The following is a 22567-nucleotide window of genomic DNA, read 5'->3' as shown; positions in this document are numbered from 1 at the left end:
ATATAGTACCGATAGTCATGGCGATCGTTTGAACGGTATAGAAGTGAACGCGCAACACCATCTATCGGTGAGTTCCAGCTAAGTCGATGGTATAAAACGCGAAACATGTACATGTACAATATTCCAATTATCATGGTAATCGATTGAAACATATTATAACCAATAATCTGGAAAAGGTAATCCATACATTATAAATTTAGAAGATTTACGTGAGAAGTCATTGTATCGCATCGAATATCATAAATAATGCAAGAATTGCACTTTATCCGTAATTATATTTCCGGAACCATGTAATAAAGAAGTCCATTAATAAAAATGTTATTAGTTAATCTAAATAATATAAAAAGATTTATCATTATGTAAATAAAATGAACGTGAAATAAATTCACGTGTTTTGTTGCATATTAAAATCTGGTCTTTGATCGAGACCTTCATCTCTTGAACTTGTTTCCAAGGCCTCGGCTTTTAAGCTTAGATGCACGTTTCGGTTTCCTATTGTATCGTATGTGTCTTGGACGTCTTGGATATACTCAAAAGAATTTTAAAATATCTACTAAGCTTTGTTTGTTCTAACATTATTTATTAAATCATTGATAATTTTATTAATTTCATAATTACTTTATCCAATGTGCACAGATATCATTATAATTTATTTTAAATTTGAATTTATATGTATGTTTTACTATATAGAGATCCGTTATTTATTTTTTATTATTGGTAAGGTTAAAGCTAAATGTTTTAAATTGGTACATTTGATGAGTTGCTTTTTAAAAATCATCTATAGTCAATGAATATATATTACAATGAAATTTTAATTCGTCAAGTAATAGTAATATCTGTTGTTTGTTGACGATTAAAATTTGCATTGATATAATATACGTGGCCTCTGAAAAAAAAAGACGAACCGACAACGTTACGTCAGTAAACAAAAAAAAGCCTACATACATTACGAGTAAATGATAAGTTTAGTTTAGCGACTGTTATCAAAACAAACAGAATTGTCGCTGTGTGAATTGTGATGTGTATTTTTAAACGAAAACGGCCTTTTTTATTATCTGTTGTAAAATGTCATGTTGACAGTTTGATTGTGTGTAATGTTTACGACTACTGTGATACGATAAACGCGATATATTATTTATTCCGCCATAGTGTGTGGTTAATTTTATTAGTATAACTTGCTGGCAGTTCTTCGGCTTTGATATATTACAACTGTTGTTATTATTTTGTTTAGGATGCGTTATAACATCGTACATCAAGACCAGTTACTGTTATTGAAAGGTTTGATATAAATTATTCTTTTTATATTTAATGTATACAAACTCAAATAAATGTCGCAATATCAATATTAGACGTGGCTTTAATGAGATTGTTCCTAAATACAGAAGTTGTAAATATAAAATATATAAATTTCACGTTTGGGGCTGTAGTTCTAATACCAGTTACCGTGTTATGTCACGACTCTTGTCTTTGAAGGTTAATACATGTGTCTGATATTACAATTAATATAACCTCGGCGGCAATCTCATTACCGGAAGGAGGAAGATCCTTTTTTAATTTTATTAATCACTTATTTGCCACATTTGTACTTAACCGTACTTTTGTGTCAAATTTCGTATTAATGTACGTACCGAAAACTACAAATGCTCTGTTATAATTCATTAAACAAAGATCAATTCTTGCGTTTAAATATGCTATGGCCATGCGGTCATACGACTTGCAATAGTAGTATTTATAATTTGTACAATGTTCAACTATGTAATGAGAATGCTTCGCACTTCACTAGTTATTCTGAGATAAAATTTTAATGTTTTTGTATTTTAATCTGCACGCCATGTGCATCCTAGTGCTCTTTTCACGATTAAATTGTTGTTTGTTCGAATACACCAAACTTAACATATTTAAACAGATACCATTTTATACATTGAAAAATGAAATTGTTTATATTTACACTGAATGTACACTCGTGTGTGAATTTGATTGTTATTATAGATTAAGTTACTGACACTGAGTTCGTGATATAATTGGATCAGGTGCAGACTATATTTAGCTTAGTGAAATATACACATAAGAGTAGTAGAGTATCGGGTACGATGTAGTCGCGTCTCCCCAGTACAGCGGGGTGGGCGTAGGCCGGCCGGTGTGGAACGCCAAACGGTGGCAGTGCGCGGACGCCGATGCGGGCGCGCCGAGTGGCAAGCGTGGCTTGTTTCAAGTTCGTCGCGACTCGCAACGAGTGCGTATCGGGCGCGGTGAGGCGCATCGGCTGTGGCCCGCGCACTCGTGTATTATAATTAGCAGTGAGCCGTGGGAGGCGCGGCGGGCCGCACCGAGTGGCGGCGGGCGATGCGCCGCCCGTGCCCTGCGCATGCTGCGCCTACACTACTTCTCGGACAATCCTGCTCTCGCCGTCGAAGACGACGAGGAGTCCGTCTACTCTATCGAACTTATCAAAGAGTTCGAGGCAGTCGGCCGAGCGTGGAAAGCGTTTCTTGCCGACTGGTTACTAAAAGGTGTCGGCTTGTTTACATCTCCCACGCTTAGTCTGCGTCTTGTCATTTACACGCGCGGCTTGACGTTTTTCAGCTTCAGTAATGCAAACGTTTTTAGTTTGTTTTTATTAGTATCACTAAATAGTAAAAATAACTTACAAGTCCCAAAATGACTATATTCTTGCAATTAACACAATAGTGGTAAATGAAAGAGTTTTTATAGCAAGGAGAACAAAGCGACAAAATGTCAGTAATAATGGGTGGTCGACGCACACACCGAATGAAGATCAATAATAATATTAAATATCTTCTTAAACAATTTCACACTGAGACAAGACTTCGCCTTGACAGATCAGTGTTATATTATCTTTGGGGCAATTCGAGACCGATGTCTCATACTGTTTACATGATTTATTTTGTTATCGTGCATTGCTTAACTAAAAAACCATTTAAGTTTATTTTCAATACTAACCTACGATTTTTTTAGGTAATAAATAAATTATTGCAATATGTAGACGTTCATTGCAACCTAATAAATAATTATAAATACGTTTGTTGCTTTGGTTATCCTTGTGCACAAATTTATGGATTCATAAGCCAACTAACTATAAATAATTTTAGCTGTACTATTTCCTCTCCTCGGATATGTATCACCTAGATTTAATGTTACGTCATACGAGGTTCTAGATGACGTTATTATGACCTTAGCGTCGATGAGCTTGGTTTAGATATTGAATTAAATAAATAAACAAACCATCGCGCGATTCTAATATCGTGAGCTGTAATTGTAATTAATCCTATCGAAATGCCAAAGCTTTTCAATTTTTTATCATTAAGCGTTCACTTAAAATAGATATATTTTTTGTCGATATTGTAATGTTCATTGGTTCCGTATAAAAAAATATGAAAGATGGAGATGGAGAAATATGAGATAGGATACTTGCTTGGCATGAATTTTAATTGAAAATTTATTTAAAATGTGTAACTCTGTACCGTCATCCGTTAACCATGTAATTATTCAACAAAAACGTCGAACCAAAGAAGACTAATAAATTAATATAACTGAACATCGCGTTGTGATAAAGTTATTGACCAAAGAAGGAAAATCCACTAATATCCTATGTAATGGAAGGCGCTTATAGAACTCACCGCGTAAAGCCATGATTTACAAGTGGCGTGCTTAAAAACAAGATCGAAAAAGGTTTGAATATCACCGCTTTTCTGGACGGACTATTGACGGATGACACAGCCATGTCAAATATAAAAAAATCAAAAATTAATATGCAAAGTTACCTGAAAAAGAAACAGTCCTTGTTGCTATATTAGATATAATTATGAATATCCTACATGATAATTTTGGCATGACAAAACTCACTTGAAGAGAGAGACTCGGGCGAGAATGTCCGTGCCGCATTAAAAGCAACACCAAATTATCGTTATAATTTTTTGGAGTGTGAAGACACTAAACCAATTTGGTGCGGGCTATTACTGTAGATGTAAGTCAAAGGAAAATGGTGAAATTTGCTGAAAAAAATATTACTTTATTTAAAAGTGTTAGTTATTTTAACGTACATTTATTTTAAGTGAATTATGATCATATCAAACTAATATTATTGACGTTAAATGATTGTTTGTTTTCACGAAAAATTAATATTATTGATAAGCAACATTTAATAATATTTTATTTATTAGATATAACTCATCGTAAATAAGTTTAATTTAAAAAAGTAAGAAAAGTAACAACACGGACTTGACTTTACTCTCTCTACTATCCAAAGTATTCATTTTAAACGTTTGTATATCTTAAGCGTTCATAAATATTGACCTTTAAATTCGAACCAGTAACTTTAGAAGTATAACGAGATATTTAAATTAACTCTTATTCAAATTCCGCGTAACGTGGTCTACGACGAATTATCACAGTACAGAGGAATATATTGGTTTTACGTATATATCATTACTTAAAAAATAGCGTGGTATAATAATCCTTATACGTATTAAACGTATAAAGCCGGGATATGCACTTATCTATACTATTTCGTTACAAATACATGACGATAGCTTTTTCACATTTTTAACATAAAGCTAGTTGAAAAAACATCTAACGAATGCTTAAAAATGTATACTTGTTTTATTGATAATCTTACAAATAAGAGTTAGTCCAACGCAAGCCGGCTGTCATCTAATATTTTTATATTTTTTAAAGTAGATAGTATTTCATATAAGCAATGGTTAACTAACTAGTTTTTGTTTCATATTTTAAGTACCTTGACCGATGATTTTTCCCTCTTTGTTGACATTTAATATAGCTATTAATGGATATATCAATCATTTAGCAATCATCTATTAGCTGTTAACAGTTATACTCAATGTCAAATTAATTCGAATTTTAGAATTTAATCTAGAACAAAAATAAAAACAGTTTTATTTAATATATATATATCAAGAGTGATTCTAATTGGCTTCACATTATCACATAATTTACTGTTAGGTACTTATGTACGAACCAACGCTATAATTTATGAAGTAACGATTTGTACGAGTGAATTTTTGTGGGCTGTTCTACAATTAGCAATGCCAATGTTCTCATTATAAAGTCATTTAAGATAATTAACTAACGGATCTGTCAAGTTGTTGACAGTTGTCCAACGTGTTAGTGCTCGTGTTTTGAGCTCCATTGATTGACTGATTAATTAAATTTTAACCCATATAAGACATTATTTATTGAATGGTCCCTTTCCACATACCTAAATAAATCGCAACTTGGTGCTTGCAGCAGATTAATGTTTTTGTTGACGACTTATAGAATTATAGCGCGTTTTGGCTTTGCGTATACATGTTTTTTATGGTGTGTATGTAACTGTACAAGTACGGAGTAAGTAAGAGACTCGTGCATCGGATTTGACTGTTGTCATTCGAAATCAGTTTCCCGACTACCTCCTACTATCTTTTAATGTGCTAGAATAGATTTTTTTATCCTGAATCTACCTACTAGAAGTATAAAGAAAAAATCCATATATATTGAACGACTCTGTCTGTTTCCGTTAGTGTCTTGCGGATTAGCAGGTATTAGTATCAAATATTCACCTTACATAATGGATACCTAATACTCGTTATCTGCATTAGTGATTCTTATTATAGGACATTGTTCTGGCGGTATAATTTGACGCTAGTGGTCTCACGAACAAGATTATGTACACTGTAAAGGGTATTAGTTAGAAACCGTTCCGAGGGTGTATTATTATGGAAACGTGCTTCCATTAGGTTAACCATTGTTGACAAGATACAAAAGCGATATTCCATATGAGAGTATATAATCACTGCAAGGTCAATAGCTGGTTTATAATTAAGGTATAGACGGCACTATACGTAATAAACAATTTGATAAAAAAAACTAATATTTCTATGTTTTTCTTCAATCGCGCATGTAGAAGTAATAATTTAAAAAGCATGATTGTGAGCTTTTATTTTGCAGTACAAGTAAATTATAATTAATTTATAAACATATTCTTTGAAATTCATTGTTTGTTCAATTAAGTTAAAACAGTGAGATTTTTAGTCTAGTATTTTATTTTTGGGATAGGATAATACGAAATAATTGAAAAAATGTTGGTGCAACGGAATAACAAAGAAATTAAATTAATTAATTTACCGCACGGCAAAGTCGAATATAGCGTTAACGATGATTTTTGTTTAGTTCAATTAAAATTTCTGAACGAAATTTTACGATAGTGAAAAGCTCGTCGGATTGAAAAATAATTGTTTATAGATTTTATAAACTTGTAATCTAAATCTCAAAACAAATATTGATGAGTTTGTGAGTTGCGTTTTTTGTTTTGATGCTACAATACGCTGGTCGTGGTTCGCTAGAATTTTGAGGATTTTTTTTAATTAGAAGTTAGTTCTCGATACGGATTTTGTTTTCACTAAGAATATTTAGGGTTTCAATGTTATTTTACTGTATCTTGTTAGAGTTCATATTTAATTTGAATTGGTTTGGAGTTACGCGATCGTTTCTACAACAAATCTTCAACCAGTAGGTAATAAATCGTTTCGACTAACCGGTAAAGCGATTCATATTGCATTGCATTGTCTATGAATTTTATAATTACCAATTATTCAGTTGGAGTGTTAGTTACTCTATGTCCCCTGTACCCTCCACAATGATCAGTTAAGCAGTTAAGTCATTTATTGTAACAAATTATGAAAGCATTTAAATCTATACTAATATTATTAAGAGTTAAAATTTTGTGGAGAGGCTTATCCCGGAAAAAATGACTCAATTCTAAAAAAAAACTCAAGTGATTTATTTTCTACCAAGAGAGCTACATTATTTCCGAGTGTTATAAAGTATATTTATATCTTATCGTTTTCTTTATTAATAAATGGCATCCGTGTGAAGTCGGGTCGGAAAAAATAGTGTCTACTCTTTATGTTAAATATAGGCATATTGAGTTGTTTGATTAAATATTTTATTAATATCTAAGTAGATGTAAAATATTTTTATAAAACGGTTCATCAGCGCATAAAACGATTAATTTGATGTATTTATTTGCAGTTAGTCCGTTTATTATATACATTTGGAAATGCAAATGAACCGAGAAGGCTGATTTTTGGATATGTTGTATATTTGGGATTATATTGGATATTTGTATATATATGGGATATTTGTATGTTTGGGAGGGTTTAGAGAAGCTTAACTCAAAATTGTCGAGATGTTAATCAAAATATTACTAAAATTTGTTTATTATAAATTTAATTAAAATGTTTTCAGTCAAGCGGTCTAATTCTAATTACTTCTAATTTCAAAGTATCAAATCGTAATCAGGTAGTCTACGATAACTCTGAAACACGTACCATGAAAATATTATACTGTTTCCTATTTTTGTTTAAATTATTAGTATCATTAAAATAGGTCGAGTATATCGCTGTCAAAGCGAACAAAAGTCCGCTTCAGTACACATTGGTAATGCGGGAAGGCTCGTCTGACTGAACCAATGTTAACTTTGAAGTTTATTGAATATCACTAGAAATTTATTTTTATATAACCTAATATAACCATAATAAGTTTAATAAGTTAATTTAAATTTTAGCCTACAGTTTACCAAATCGATTGACGTTTTATATGCTATACAATTGACTTCGATATTTACGAAAGGGTTGGAAGTAGGATGTTTTTGAATTACGCTTCGTAGACTAATCATCTATCTGTAAACAAAACAAATACAAAATAAACGTTAGTGTCATAATATCTGCTTTATTGAAATAAAAAAATAAATAAAATAATATTAGTTAAAAGTTCTCTAGGAAAATAAAATATGTAAATGTAAGAAAATGTATCCTGTAACTACCGTATTTTATATTATGTTTCATTACCGTATTTTTTATCATTTTCATCCTTTCAGTTTGATTGAGAATCAAACATCCAAATATAAAACGGATTGCAATTTTAGTATATTTTCATTAAAATATTACTGCAAGTTATTTGAGTCGATGTTCAATAATTATGTGATATTGAATTACATAAAATTTAATTGCGATTATATTTAGTAGTTGGCATAAATAAAATGTTATTAAAATTATTCTTTGAAATGTCTTACGTATGTAAATAACGTTTATGTTCATGTTTGTTGGAGTATTTTCTGTGTAGGCATCTGTCGTAAACTAAGATGTTATTTCCTGGCCTGAACTTCCTCGTGACATTAAAATTGAGGAAAAAACTAAGCTATCGAATTTCATTTTTACAGTATTTTTACAATATTTATCTTTCTTTGCTTTATTCAAGATTACAACTGTATAAACTATGAATAAATTGTATACTAATGAATATATACATAAATCTTATTTTGAATATTTCATATTGGTTTTCATAATGGTAAAGTCTGTATGACCTGTATAGTAAATGTTATTACAATTAAATTGATGTCTTCAATTTATTGTTAAAGATGATAAAGAAGAAAACAAATGTATTACTACAATTTTATTTTAATATTATTATTATCGTTATTGTTATATATTTAAAGCCGTAAAAAACTACAAGGAAAACTTAAAGGCATGGTTGTCCTTATCGCATTTAAATAAACGTTTTAATAATAAATAATTTTACGCTTACTTGTAACTATTTTATTTCATTCTACTTATGTTTATTATATTTATCGTTTTTCAGAGGAAGATGAGTCGCAGATATTCGTGAAGTTTTTCAAGTTCCACAAATGCTACGATCTCATCCCAACGTCCGCTAAACTGGTGGTCTTCGACACCCAGCTGCTCGTGAAGAAGGCTTTCTTCGCTCTAGTTTATAACGGTCAGTAAGATTTAATGCAGATTGTTTATACGAATGCGATTTAATGTTTGGCAACATTGTTTGTTTATTGGTTCGCCAAGTGATGTTTACTGTAGCTTACTACTACTTAAAAGTATTTATAAAACTACAGCCACATCTTGTGAGCTTGCAGGGTCACTATATGAGAGGTTCGTACTTTCGTAGAACCTTTTTCGTATCGCCGGCAATCGGGCCCGATTGCGTGGGTATGTGTATGACTTAATGTTATGATTTTTCAAAGCGATATGATTTATTTGACTTTGCCATTTATTAAGGTTCATGAAGATTAATGCATTAAAAACATGTCGTGTTTAAGTTTTAATCTGTTCGTGTTATTTTTTTAGTTGAAAGGATTAATAATGTTACTTATAGTAACATGATTTATTATATAGTAAGTGAAAACTGTTATGATAGAACGACTTCGGTTCTTAATCCCTTAGGTTGCAATTTGTTTAAAGTTTTTTATGGACATAAATACGTTTACCGAAAATTTTTAAAATAATAAAAGCGATTTGAAATAAATTTAAAATACACCAAATTAATTATCGAGTGATACGAACTGTGATTACGAATGTTTAACGAAATGTATGATCTGTATTGAAATAGGTCGAGCTTGACGTCATATATATTAAGAAATTCGTTTCAGAGCGATGTTTATTTATATTTTGCGGACGTATCAATTTATTTTACTATAAAAATTGATGCGATAAATATTTACACATACAATTGTTGGAAATATTTATATATGTTAATATATATTCAGTTGATAAGAAGCTTATATTTATTCTCCGCACTTGTAATACTTTATAGAGGCATCAAATACGATAGAGATGAATTGAAATGTACCTGTCGGTGTATTTTATTCAGCAGAGAATTCGTATTCTTCGAAACTGGATCTAAGAATCTCAAGTACCTATATACATAATCGTTTTATACGATAGGTATAACAAAGTAGGCGAGAGACGTATGCTAGACTTTTGTACAAGTTCTTTTAAGAAAATATTTTTTTAGATCAGGTCTAAGTAAAGTTAAATTTATTTTGTACATTCCTATGATCTGATCTACAGAATCAGTTAACACAAACTTGAGGTAATCAATGAGATATTATTTGGAACCTAATTCTTTTTAAACGTGTAATAAAATAAGAGTTGAAGATGAAAATCAACTTACAACTTTTATTCATTTCCTAGAAGTTTGTACAGAGGATATCTTTCTTGGGAAGTTAAGTGGTATTCGTATGTGATGTTATATTCGAACAGCGTTCGCATAAATTTTACTACAATGACGGATCAATTTATACACGTACACATATTTTCTATGTATTAGAGCGGTACTAAATGTAAAAAACGGGGCTAAATATCAATTTAGTTTGTTAGGAATGGAATTTATTTTTCAAATCAAAATCAAAATCTGACGACGTAACCTCTATAACTTTGGGCTGTAAAATTGGTCTTCTGTAATCTCTTTAAATTTGGCAACATATAAAGGTCGCTTTGGGACAGATCTGTATAATTATTCTCGCTTTATTTCCTTGATGGTTTTTGTACGTTTAGTATGACTGTAAGGAAGCGTGGAAATCAAAGCGGTGAACATATTTTAATAATGTACATAACATCTTAGTTACCAAGGTTGGTGGCGGATTGGCGATGTGAGGAACGGTTAGTATTTCTTACAGCAACAATGTCTATGGGCGTTGGTGATCACGTAATATTAGGTGGCCGAATTAAATACGTTGATTGTTCACAAATCAAGATAATCGTGTACGATCCTCGAAGTAGTGACACTTTGATAGTCCATCTAATGCATATGTAAGCCAACTAATTAAATTAACCTTTTAATTAAAAGCAAAGCCATTTTATTAAACGGCACCGTTCAACCAGCGACATATATATTGAATGTTTTTTTGGGCGGAGTTTCTTCTCATACTAAATTTGCGACTTGAATGGTTGATGTAGATGGTTTTAATCGATCGTCTAAGGCACGAGACGTCTTCAATCGATTTCTAACCGTGCTTAAACAGCCATGCCAAATTGCTTGTGGTTTATCTTATTAATTGTAGTTTTAGGGGATTTTCATCGGTCAAGAACATTGTCACAGCACGATATATTAATAATTATTGTAGTTTTCTTTGATATATTTCATACGTATATAATAATATTCATATTCCCACTCATATTTCTTCCATTTTGTCACCATTTTAAACCTTAATTGACTAATGCATATTTAAGGAGCCATAATTAATATTAAAATTTTAAGTATAATTAATTTAAGTTTTAAATGAAATATATAGACTTTATTTAGTAAAAATTGGCGGGTTAATATATATCCTAAGGTCAAGGATACTTCAATTAAACATTGAAGCGTATAATTTCATCAATATATTTATTTTTTATATCAATAAACTCGGCAAATATTAAATTTCGAATCTCTGCTTGCGTTTAAATTTAAATGAAATGTTAATTATTTTAAGCTTTAATAATAAAGCTAAACGCACACAAACGCTCGAATCAGCGATGGTATTATTGCGAATGTGTTACTTATTTATAAAATGGTATTTTATACGCTGTATATAAATTATGACAAAGCGAATTTATTTTCAAATTGTGAATTATATTTGAAGCAATGCGAAAGGTATACAAAACGAGTTATCTTATGGTTTATGTTGTCACAGCTCTCATTCGATCTCATCGTACGCTGACTCCGTAAGAAACAATACGCCAGTTCCCGTGGAATTTAAGGTGTTCGTCGTTCCATACTATTTTATACGATATATGTTGGCTTTATAGACTAAGTATCTTAAAAAGAATAAATATTAATTTGTATAAGAAAATACAAATATAGAACATGATTTTAACCTATGTTCTCCTAAATCTTATGCCAATTTTCTTGGAAGTTTTTACATATGATAAATAGTAAAAGAATCTGGTATTTCTATTGGTTTAAAGATTTCATTTTTTACTTTTCTATTTAAATATTTAAATTGCATTCTCCACTGCTTCTTTAATGGTTGGTATTGTTTCTTACGGTGTTGCAATAATATGATTTTGTGATAATAATCCCCTTTATTTTATTTGATATCTACTAATTGATCATAATTGATTTTGTGTTTGTCTCAAGGAAGGGGAAACTTTTTTTTTTTAAAATGATTGCGATTATGTCCTTTTTTTTTTACAGTGGAGATTGGCAATGGCTGAATACAACATTACATTGTTAATTTTATGAAATAAATTATTATAATCTAAAAAAAAAATCTAGATAGATTTCATTAAAACCGTGTCGAGTATTTACATCTTTATATTATATGTTCTAAGCGAAGCCCGTATGTCCCCGTTTCGTGTAAACAAATACATCTAATAAATATATATTTTTTTGGCAAAAAACTACTTTATTTTGATATTGTTTCACGTAGATTAGTGGCATTTATCGTCTTGCCTTAGTCTAATAAATCATTAAAAAAATATAGATTTCTTAATGAGGCATTTTAGGCATTATTATCAATATTAAGTTTTAAATAAAAAGAACATTTAATAGTAGATCTGTAGAATCTACAAGTTACATGTTAGACGGACAAACTGATTGTTTCTCAATAAGTGTTTAAAGTAAGTTTAGGAAACGCAAGGAAGGATAAGACAAATTATATTTATCCTAAATATATGAAAATATAATTATTCAACTTCAACCACAAATACCGTTTCGTACGTAAACAATTGAATTAGTTATTATTTGGTCTGTATTTCTATTGAATTAGTTAGTGGATTTTTATTTATTTATTTATCGCAAATCAATTAATTTTTTTTTCGAGTTAAAATTATGCCACGGGATTACGAATGTCATGTCGCCTACAATTGAATGAACGAATATGCAAAATATGTTGACTGATTAAATTCCATTAATATGAGCCAAGTGAAAACCCCTTTGTAACTTTATACAATAGAAATAAAATCTAGCAAAAAATATCACGACTATTGGTTGAACGGTATTGAAGTTGATGTGTTGCCATTGTGTGTTATAATAAAGTGGATAAATATGTATGCCAGCTTTTATGGCGATCGATCGAACTGTATCTAACTATCTCAACACATATTATAACTACGTATATATTTTAACTAAAAACACAAATGTTTAAGGTATACATAACACGAAATAGTACGATAATATTTTTATCTTGGAATAGTGTGAATCGATAAGCGTCGTGATTACATAACTTATGTCATAAATTTGAGTCTACAGAGCGTTAATAATAAAATTCAACATTGATATTTTGATCGTCGTTCTGTACATTCAGATAAGAAAAATGTTTTTACGCTATATTAATCCGTTCGTTGGTCCATGACATATGACATTTGAGCAGGACAATAGGAAACCGTTGTGCCATTTATTACGATAAATAAATACAATCTGATCAATTTTAACAGGTGTCTGCATTGGCTCTGATAAAACTAAGCAGGTATGCAATATAATTTTGTACCATAACCAATTAATATCAAAATATAAAAAGGCAAAGACAAAAAGTCGCAGGACCTTTTTCTCCTCTGTTTGTCAATCAATATGTTTTTGTACCATAGTTGTTCGACGAGTTCTAGTGCTTTCAATGGAAAAAAATATCATATTTTCCATTAGTTTCATACGTTACCTCTTACACCATCAATGCGCCAACAATCACGGGTACTAAGAAGTTTTATCTCTTTTTTTTCGTAATAACACCAACACACACAAACAACACAGTCTTCGTATCGAAACGGGATGATAAGTATATAAGGGGTGGCTTGTTCAGTGTTTAGTTCGGGTTCAATATTAAAAGTAACGCAAGATAAGGTTAAACTATATTTCCTTGCCTCCATTACCCTTCGCTACTACAAAATATTATATAATATTTACGTTCAATATTTGTCTCCGAGCATACTATTTACATTATACATTACGAACATCGATGTTGTTTTGTTGTTTTTCTCAAGTAAAACAACATTGTAACATTCGTAATTCTTAGAGTAAATAATTTATATTCCGATAACCTAATTACTAACTGATTTAAATAATTATACGGCTTCATTTCATTCGTAATATTTAATTAAAATTTAATTAAATTAAGTGTTATAATTTATATTTTAAACGAGTTTCTGTTAAAGATAATAATGACACGCAGATATGTAAATAAATGATATCAGACTAGCGACTCGCCCCGGCTTCGCAAGGGTGCATTTATTTATAAAGAAAATGAGAAGTTCCGCAAATATATTAATTGGGTATATTTATTTCCTAACGATTGCATTTTTATTATTTGATATAAGGATGGTCATGTTATTTTATCGGTCATATAAATCGCAGTAAATATATATATTTCTGCATTAAGCTTTATATATATAAATATATATACTTTTTATTCAGCTACTAAAGCCACTTGGTATTATTATACAAAACACTGTTCAAATTATTTGTTTGAGTAATTAGTACGTGTTTACGATTATGTTCGGTACTGTGTTAACGTGTTAGTAATAAATTATCGGCTTAGGAAAAAAAAAATTGTTCTTATTATATCGTTGGACGGACAAAAGTGCCACTTGATGCTGAATCGTCACCACTGCCCATACACGCTGACGTCATAACAAATTTTAACCATTCTTTTCATCGCCAATGCGCCACCTTCAATGGGAACAAAGATATTAGTCCCTCGTGTCTGAAGTTACACTAGCTCATCACCCTTCAAATCGAAACACAACACTACTAACAATAAATATTTAATATATGATGAGTGGGTGGGATGAGCGTCCAGACAGGCTGGTACAAAGCCCTACCACGAAATAAAATTCGAGATAGTAGTCAATTTAACAATATTTCGTCTTCTTCTTTCGAATGTCAAATCATAAATTACAGAAAGAGATAAAATAAGTGCGTAACTTGAATACTAGCTAAACGACGTATTCATTCGTCTCTATTATAATTTTTATTGAATATTCAAACTAAAAGTGTCTGTCATTGAACTCTACCAACAAATGTTTTATGTTAATAATTTGAATAGTTTAAATTTGTCGCTTTTCTTGATGTCAAGCTATTTAAAGCAACAAAAAAATATATACCTAATGTCAAACGAAAAAATATACAATAGAACGAAAGAATTGATACAATGTTATTCGTTGTTTTTTTTTAAATACATTTGCCTTTTAATTTACGTAACACAGTATATTGTTATTTGTTACACAATCGCTTTTCCATTCGGTTCGTGTATGGTATATTTTTTTCGCTGAGTCTAAAACACTAACTGGACAATTTTATAAACACACATTCAAAACGCATTCCAAATAATAATATATATTTTTTAAAACATTATGAAGACAAGCTTGCAGAATTATGGAAATGAAATTATTGCAACTTTTTGTACTGATTTTTTTTTTTTTTTTAATATAAGTAAGAAAGAGTAATCAGTTATTGAATATTTGTTCGCAGGTGTTCGCGCTGCGCCACTATGGGATTCACAGAGGCAGAGGTTCGTGGGCATGCTCACGATCACGGACTTCATAAAGATCTTGCAAATGTATTACACCAGTCCCAACGTGACCATGGATGAGCTGGAGGAGCACCGTCTGGAGACGTGGCGACGTATGTTTTAAATACTTCTTGTATGCAGCTTTCTAATCGCGTAATCAAAGAATAAAAATCTATGTGACTATATATAGAGAAGTGGCAACACAAAATATGTAATGGCAATAATTATCATATTATTATTTTTATGCTGTACACTCAACAAGGTTGAGGCGAAAGATCGTAACCGATTTAAGAATTCCTTTTTTAATTTATTGTAATTTTAAACTATTTGTAGCTTTCCATCCCCTTTATAGAGTTCTAAATATATATATATAATGTACATTATCATGCAAACTTCTCCACCAAAATTAAAAAATAGAAAAATGTTTTGAACGATGTCTAGTAAGTAGTTTTTTTTTAATACGTCATAAATCGTGAACCGCAATTTACTTTTCATTCAATCAACTCAAATATAAAAATGAAAAATTAAATTTCATAAACATAAATATTGTTACTTGCTGCTACGGAACCCTTCATGGGCGAGTCCGACTTGTACTTGGCCGCTTTTTTTAATAAACTAGCAATGCGTAATCGCACGGTCTTATTACTAACGCTTCCGCTCCCACTAACGTAATACGATATATAGAAGAATGCTCGACATTTGTCTGACGACCGGCGACGTCAATGCGATGCGTCTGCAACATCAAGACTTCCCGAATCTATGCCCTTAAGAGCTTCACGGAATCATTGATATTATAGTCCTACTAATGGTTATACATTACGTTTGTTAATACCACGGTGAATAGTCCATGCTCATATTATTACTATAGAAGTTAGGTGAGTAAACTCTAAATAATATAATATTTCTGACTTCAACAGAATTCCCAATGAAGTATTTTCGAAATATGCCTCGCGATGTTATCTATTTAAATGTAAATTAAATACAAGAATGTTTATTTTGCCTCGTGATCTTAAATTTACGTTAAATATTATCTCAACTCTCGAACAGAAGTTAACAATAAATATGTAATGGTCATATTATTACGTAAGTTGTTATGCAATAATATTTTGCTCGGATCGCATTATCGATTGCACCTAACCTTTGTTTTTCCTTAATACGTTGTGGTACAACGTATTATTTTGCTGCGTGGACTAGAGCATTGACCGCGGATGACTTGCTTAATCATTATTTCAAAATAATAAAATTTGCTCACGAGCGACTAATACGTGATATTTTATCTTTAATGTATCAAAGGTGGCAGGAATACAATTATAGGACGGATTTGTGCAGAAATGTTCCAAAACACTCATGACAGTTATTAAGATTTGCAAGAGAAAAATTTTTTATGGCGATAGCAACCCTCTTTAACTACATTTGTACGTAACTGTAATGTTGTACATAAGACATTTTTATTTATCTACATTTAAATTTTAATAACAATAACTTTAATTTGTGTCCGTGGATCCGAACATGTCTGCCCAACATGGTCGAATTGAACCTTGTAAAATGATGATTCAAAAGTGCTTCTATGAGTCTACATGAATAAATTTAATATACATTTTGAATTTGTGAAATTAAAGTATTTCGCGCAAAGCTTCAGAATAATATGACACAAGAAACTCTTAGCCTCACTTATAATTATACCACGAACAATACAATTTATCTAACTTTGTACAATTAAGTTATCGTAATTATAGTGCTTATAGAATAAGTAGATTATTTATAATTATTATAAATTATAAGCAGTAAATTTTTATTCTTTAATTCAAAAGCACGAACGTTGCAATAAAATTGATGCGAGTACAACATACTGAAATAGGTGACTTATCAAAATGATTTATCGCTGTAATTTGAGCAAGTGGAAACATATATTAAAATATAATAAATGTATATATTGAAAAAGTTGTAATTTTTCGTGATGTTAAGTTTCTATAAATTATTATGATTAAATCATCATGTTATACATAATAAACTTAATATCATATATAATTTATTTAAATTAGCTAGAAGAATTTAGTTCGGTAGTTACCTTATTGTGATTGATATTATATCTATTTCATATCAGTATTCCGTCCCAACTTTCTTAGACAAGCTTTCTGATATAGTGTTATTTTTAACACATATTGTTTTGTTAAAGTACTAATTTATTTAATTTCATGATAATATCTATACTCAGTATTAAGCTGAAGAGTTGGTTATTTTTATCTCAGTATCTACAACTCTGTAGTGAAATATACGCAGTGTAGTGAAATATATGTAGTGAAATATACTCTGTAGTGAAATATACCCACAGTTACCTAAAAGTAAGCAACGCGAAATCGTGCGAAGAAGCTAGTATTAATATGAAAAAAAATCTGCAATAAGTATCAAAAGGTGTATAGATTTGTAATACACAAAGGTAAAATTTGTCGAGGCTTTTAAACTTACAACACCGAACAAACTAGATTGTTTGTTGTGAAGCGCTGAGATACGGATCACTTGGTGGTAGGGCCTTTCTTAGTATGTACCAGCCACTCATCATTTATTCAACCGCCTAGCAGCGATACTTGGTATTGTTGCTTTCCGGTTTGAAGGCTGAGAGAGTCAGTGTGACTACAGGCACACAGTATCTCAGATCCCAAGGTTGGTGGCGAATGAGCGATGTGAGGAATTTTTAATATTCTAACAGCGCCAATGTCTAAGGGCGGTAGTGACCACTTAACATCAGGTGGATCATTTGTCGGTCCGCCTACATATTACATAAACAAAAAGTTGTGTATGGTACAACGTTAGTTTGGGCGTTGAATTTATTCACTATTAAGTAAATTACATTTATAAAAATGATGATGTGTTAATTTTTCTATATTTCATGTTTACAGAGGTGCTGAAGGGATCCGTAATGCCGCTGGTGTCTATCGGACCCGATTCCTCCTTGTTTGACGCGATCAAGATGCTCATCACGAACCGCATACATCGGCTGCCGGTCATCGACCCCGATACCGGCAACGTTCTTTATATACTCACTCATAAAAGGATACTCAGATTTCTTTTCCTTTATGTAAGTATGGTTTGTTCTATATCTTATGTTATGTTTAAATCTATAATCACGTCGCTGAAAGATTTTGCCAAGTGTCGATTAGAAAACCCGTTTAAGCTTGTGGCGTTTTTATTTTGTATATACAACGGTGTTATGAACATGTACTGTAAGATGTTCTGAAACAACCCTATATACACAAGTATTTGAAAAAATATTATTAGTTTAATAGATTGCCTAACTGCTTTGCACTCATCTCGCAAATAGATCGTCCGGTCTGTCTATTCTGAAGGTAAATTATTCGTGAATGACTAAGACAAGATTGACGAAGTACACTCTACAGTCAAGACAATGAATATGACCCTCGATCTAATTTGTATATGATCCAGCTCTGATTGGCAATTTAGCTTTATGAGATGGTCAGCGTATTGTTGTCCAAGGGGTAAGTGACGCGAGGCTGAAAATATTTTCTAGGTGTTTTTTTTTTTATATCCTGTAATATCAGATAATATTTCATTTAATTGTATAATTATTCATTTTAACTACAATTAGAAGGTGAAGTTTAAGATTTTATAGGTCACTCAATAGATTTTAATTTATTAATTTCACGGGGTATCTATATTTCGTCCGATAATTTCAAATTAATTTCAAAATATACGTTTGAAGTAGCAGTCATAAGAAAGTACATACGTTAAATATAAAGGATACACTATTTGCGGAGCGGGTTAGGACGATAAATTAGGTCGAATATAAAATAAAACGCGAACGTGAACTTCGGCGTCAACCGCGGGACTTTACATCTTAGGTATCAATAATGGCATATTCCATCAAAAGCCGGAAGATTGGCAATATTTTTAGTTATAGTATAGTCCCATTAAGTTACATAATTTAGGAACTCATGTAATCCATCCAGGTTTAAATAAGAATATATTGTTTGTTTCAGATAAACGAGCTCCCAAAGCCGTCCTACTTGCAATGCAAGTTGCGCGATGTTCGTATCGGGACCTTGAAGGACATAGAAACAGCTACCGAGGATACTTCGATCATCGAAGCGTTGAGGAAGTTTGTCAACAGACGAGTTTCAGCTCTGCCCCTCATCGACACCGAAGGCCGCCTCAAGGATATTTATGCTAAATTTGACGTTATTGTAAGTTCACAATAAGAAAGGAATACCACTGTTTATAATAATAATAGCGTTTATTTAACAATCTTACATAATACTTTTCTTTCTTAAATACTAAATTTTAATATTTGACACCAGTTTCGCCAAGATTGTCTTGCTTCCCAGCATAGGCCTCCCCTAAAGCTTGCCACAAAGTACGATATTGTGTCTTTCTTCTCCATGTAAAACCTGCTATTCTTTTTATGTCGTTTTCCCACCTGAGACGTTGTCTTCCTTTCTTTCTTTTGTATCGTTTTAGATACCATTCAGTTATATCTTTGGTCCACTTATCTTTTTTTTGTTTCTTATCATGTGACCCGTCCACCGCTGTTTAGTTGAAATAAATGTCGAGTTGCACAATTTTGTGTGTGTTTTTATGACTGTACGCAATAAAACTGATAAATATAAATAAATATATAATAAGATTTTAAATCAACATGGTTATTTTTATTACTATAAGTATTTGAAACGGGATATTTAACATGTTTTTTATTTTTATTTGGTGTAGTATAGTTCGACATTATCTACGAATGTCTTGTTCACGAGACCACCAAATAAAAATAAAGAACATGGTAAATGTCCCGTTTCAAATACTTATAGAAATATATAATAGACAAATGACACCTGCTATAACTATTAGCTCTTTTAATTCTATATTAATTGTGTGCTTTATTATTTACTTACTTACTCGCTTCACTAATACGTTTTACTTTTAATAACTGATTGAAGCCTGTTTATCAGCAGTTTAAGTATAGATTGCGGAATTTAATTAATAATAATGACGATGTTTTTTTAGAATTTGGCCGCTGAGAAGACTTACAATAACTTGGACGTTTCGCTGAAGAAAGCGAATGAACATCGTAACGAATGGTTCGAAGGAGTTCAGAAATGTAATCTCGATGAAACGTTATACGAAGTCATGGAAAGGATCGTACGCGCTGAGGTATTTTTTTGTATATATTTATTGGAAATAGGTAGGCAATAGGCTCCCCTGATGGCATGTACCGTTGCCCAGACATAGACACTGTAATAAGTATTAACATTTCCACCACTAAACGCGGGAAATAAGATGTCCCTTGTGCAATATGGTACAACCAGATAGATATTTAAAATATATGATATATTCTTAGTCTTCCGGAAGACAGGCATTTGACACAGTATATGATATGTCAATATTATAAAAAAATTCCATTTAAATATGTATTTAAAAAGTTACCCGAGCTAAATGATTAATTAAATGAATGTAACCTCCAGGTGCATCGTTTGGTAGTTGTAGACGAGGAAGACAAAGTGATCGGTATTATATCGCTGTCCGACTTGCTCATGTACCTCGTGCTGCGTCCGACCGGCGACTGTGAAGGGTCAAGTCTTCGCAACGAGCATGGCCCTATCGAGGAAAAAGATGAGACTCAAAGTTCAGAGGACAAAGACAACGAAGGAAATACTCCGAACAACTCAGATGCTAAAGACGAAGAGTGCTAAGGCCAGTTAATGTGATCGAGTGACCGTGTATGTAGCGTAAGATTTGTTTAGTGTAAGCGACGAGCGTGGCTCTATTCACAGACGGTTGTGATTTAAAACGAAAAATATATAGAAACAGTTCAGATCGAGTTTGAATTATCTAAGCAACATATATTGTAATCTATGTCTAATATTCTTGCTGGTTAAATATAAATTTTCTTTACAACATTATCTTTTATCATAACAAAGATTTCGTCCCGTTACCGGCCAACTGTCTACTTATTCCACTTTAATGATATAATATTTATTTGCATAATTCTGTATAATTATAATACAATTCTTATTGTCGAATAGCCACACATTTAAATATAAGATTCTCTTATTAATGTCCGTATTTGTAGAATCCAAAGTGAATTTTCTTTTAGGTTCGTTATACATTAAATAAACAATTTCATAATAATGTTTTAATTGATGTTTAGATGACTTGTATATTTTGGGGAGTCCATATTTGTTTTCTGTAGGTAATTTTTCTTATGTCGACCTTTTTTTTTTAGTATGATTTTTTAAATATTATTTGTACAGATTGTCACAGATGTTGGTGTATGTACTCGTAGACGTCGTCGCTGCGTTTTTTTTTTTAACTTCATAGACTAGGTTTATCTTAATAGACTATGGGAAAATGATTAATAGTTTTGGCGGATTTTTTTCGAAAAATCTATGAAAATTAATTTGCATGTGAATGTCAGTTCACTATTTTATCGTAATAGTGAAACGCAACAATTAATAATAACAATCTCCTTGACATTTTAACTCTTAGGCTTAAGTTTGTTTACATTGCAAAATTCCTATTGACAATACTTTTATTGCTCATATATCAAAGTTATCAAACGCTCCAAACACTTATTATTTGAAATTATGATCGATATATCACAAGAGAGTTTAATTAAATCGTTCACATTAATAAATTGATTAAAGAACAAATGTATGTTCTGGAATAAATAATCTAATTTACACTCCAATCGAGATGGACTCGCGTGTTTGTCAAGTGTGTACTACTTAACTAAAATTCCTGATTACAATCTCAATAAATGTTAATCTTCAATTCATAATTAAACCACTTTGAAAAACACGAGTGAACATCGCGTTGTCATTATTTTTCTCTGTGTAATTTTTGTTCCTTAATCTATTACCAAACAAATAAAAGATACGCATGTTGTTTTGGAGCTGACGTGCGCTGCAAGTATTATGAAATGTGTTATTAATTTATGTGTAGTTTAGAGAATAGTAATAACTCTAGAAATATTTGTAATAAATGTTGTATTAATATAGTTAATTAACATTGTAGCGGTATTCTGTAATGGCGATGAAATCGGCAATTTTAAAACTATTCAAATGTAGGACGTATCTACATTACAATCAAATAATGTCTTTTTGGTGTTTATTTGTGTCAAAAAAAAAAACGCACATAATATTAGTTCATATAGAATTTGAAATAAAACATGGTTCCGTGTAAGTTTGTTTTCATTTGCATATTTTAGGATTCATAAATAAAAGTCGAATGTAATTTATTAAACATTCTATTACAGTTTGATAAACTTAC

At 31.2% G+C, this 22567-nt stretch overlaps 1 protein-coding gene across 3 annotated transcripts in view; it reads left to right on the top strand.

Moving 5' to 3' along the window:
- LOC125076212 overlaps nt 1–22213 on the top strand; it is a 67533-nt gene extending 45320 nt beyond the window's left edge. For all 3 annotated transcript variants that reach the window (XM_047688272.1, XM_047688269.1, XM_047688271.1), the window contains exons 11-16: nt 8656–8793; nt 15253–15405; nt 18190–18368; nt 19288–19491; nt 20303–20449; nt 20761–22213. In XM_047688272.1, the coding sequence (XP_047544228.1) occupies nt 8656–8793; nt 15253–15405; nt 18190–18368; nt 19288–19491; nt 20303–20449; nt 20761–20988 (1049 nt within the window). In that variant the 3' untranslated portion in view covers nt 20989–22213. The remainder of the gene's footprint in view (nt 1–8655; nt 8794–15252; nt 15406–18189; nt 18369–19287; nt 19492–20302; nt 20450–20760) is intronic.
- Nucleotides 22214–22567: the final 354 nt, after the last annotated feature.

Source organism: Vanessa atalanta, chromosome Z, assembly GCF_905147765.1.
Source record: "Vanessa atalanta chromosome Z, ilVanAtal1.2, whole genome shotgun sequence".
NCBI classification, from domain to species: Eukaryota; Metazoa; Arthropoda; class Insecta; order Lepidoptera; family Nymphalidae; genus Vanessa; species Vanessa atalanta.
The sequence above is the reverse complement of the archived record's forward strand: the minus strand, read 5'-3'. Positions and strand labels throughout refer to the sequence as shown.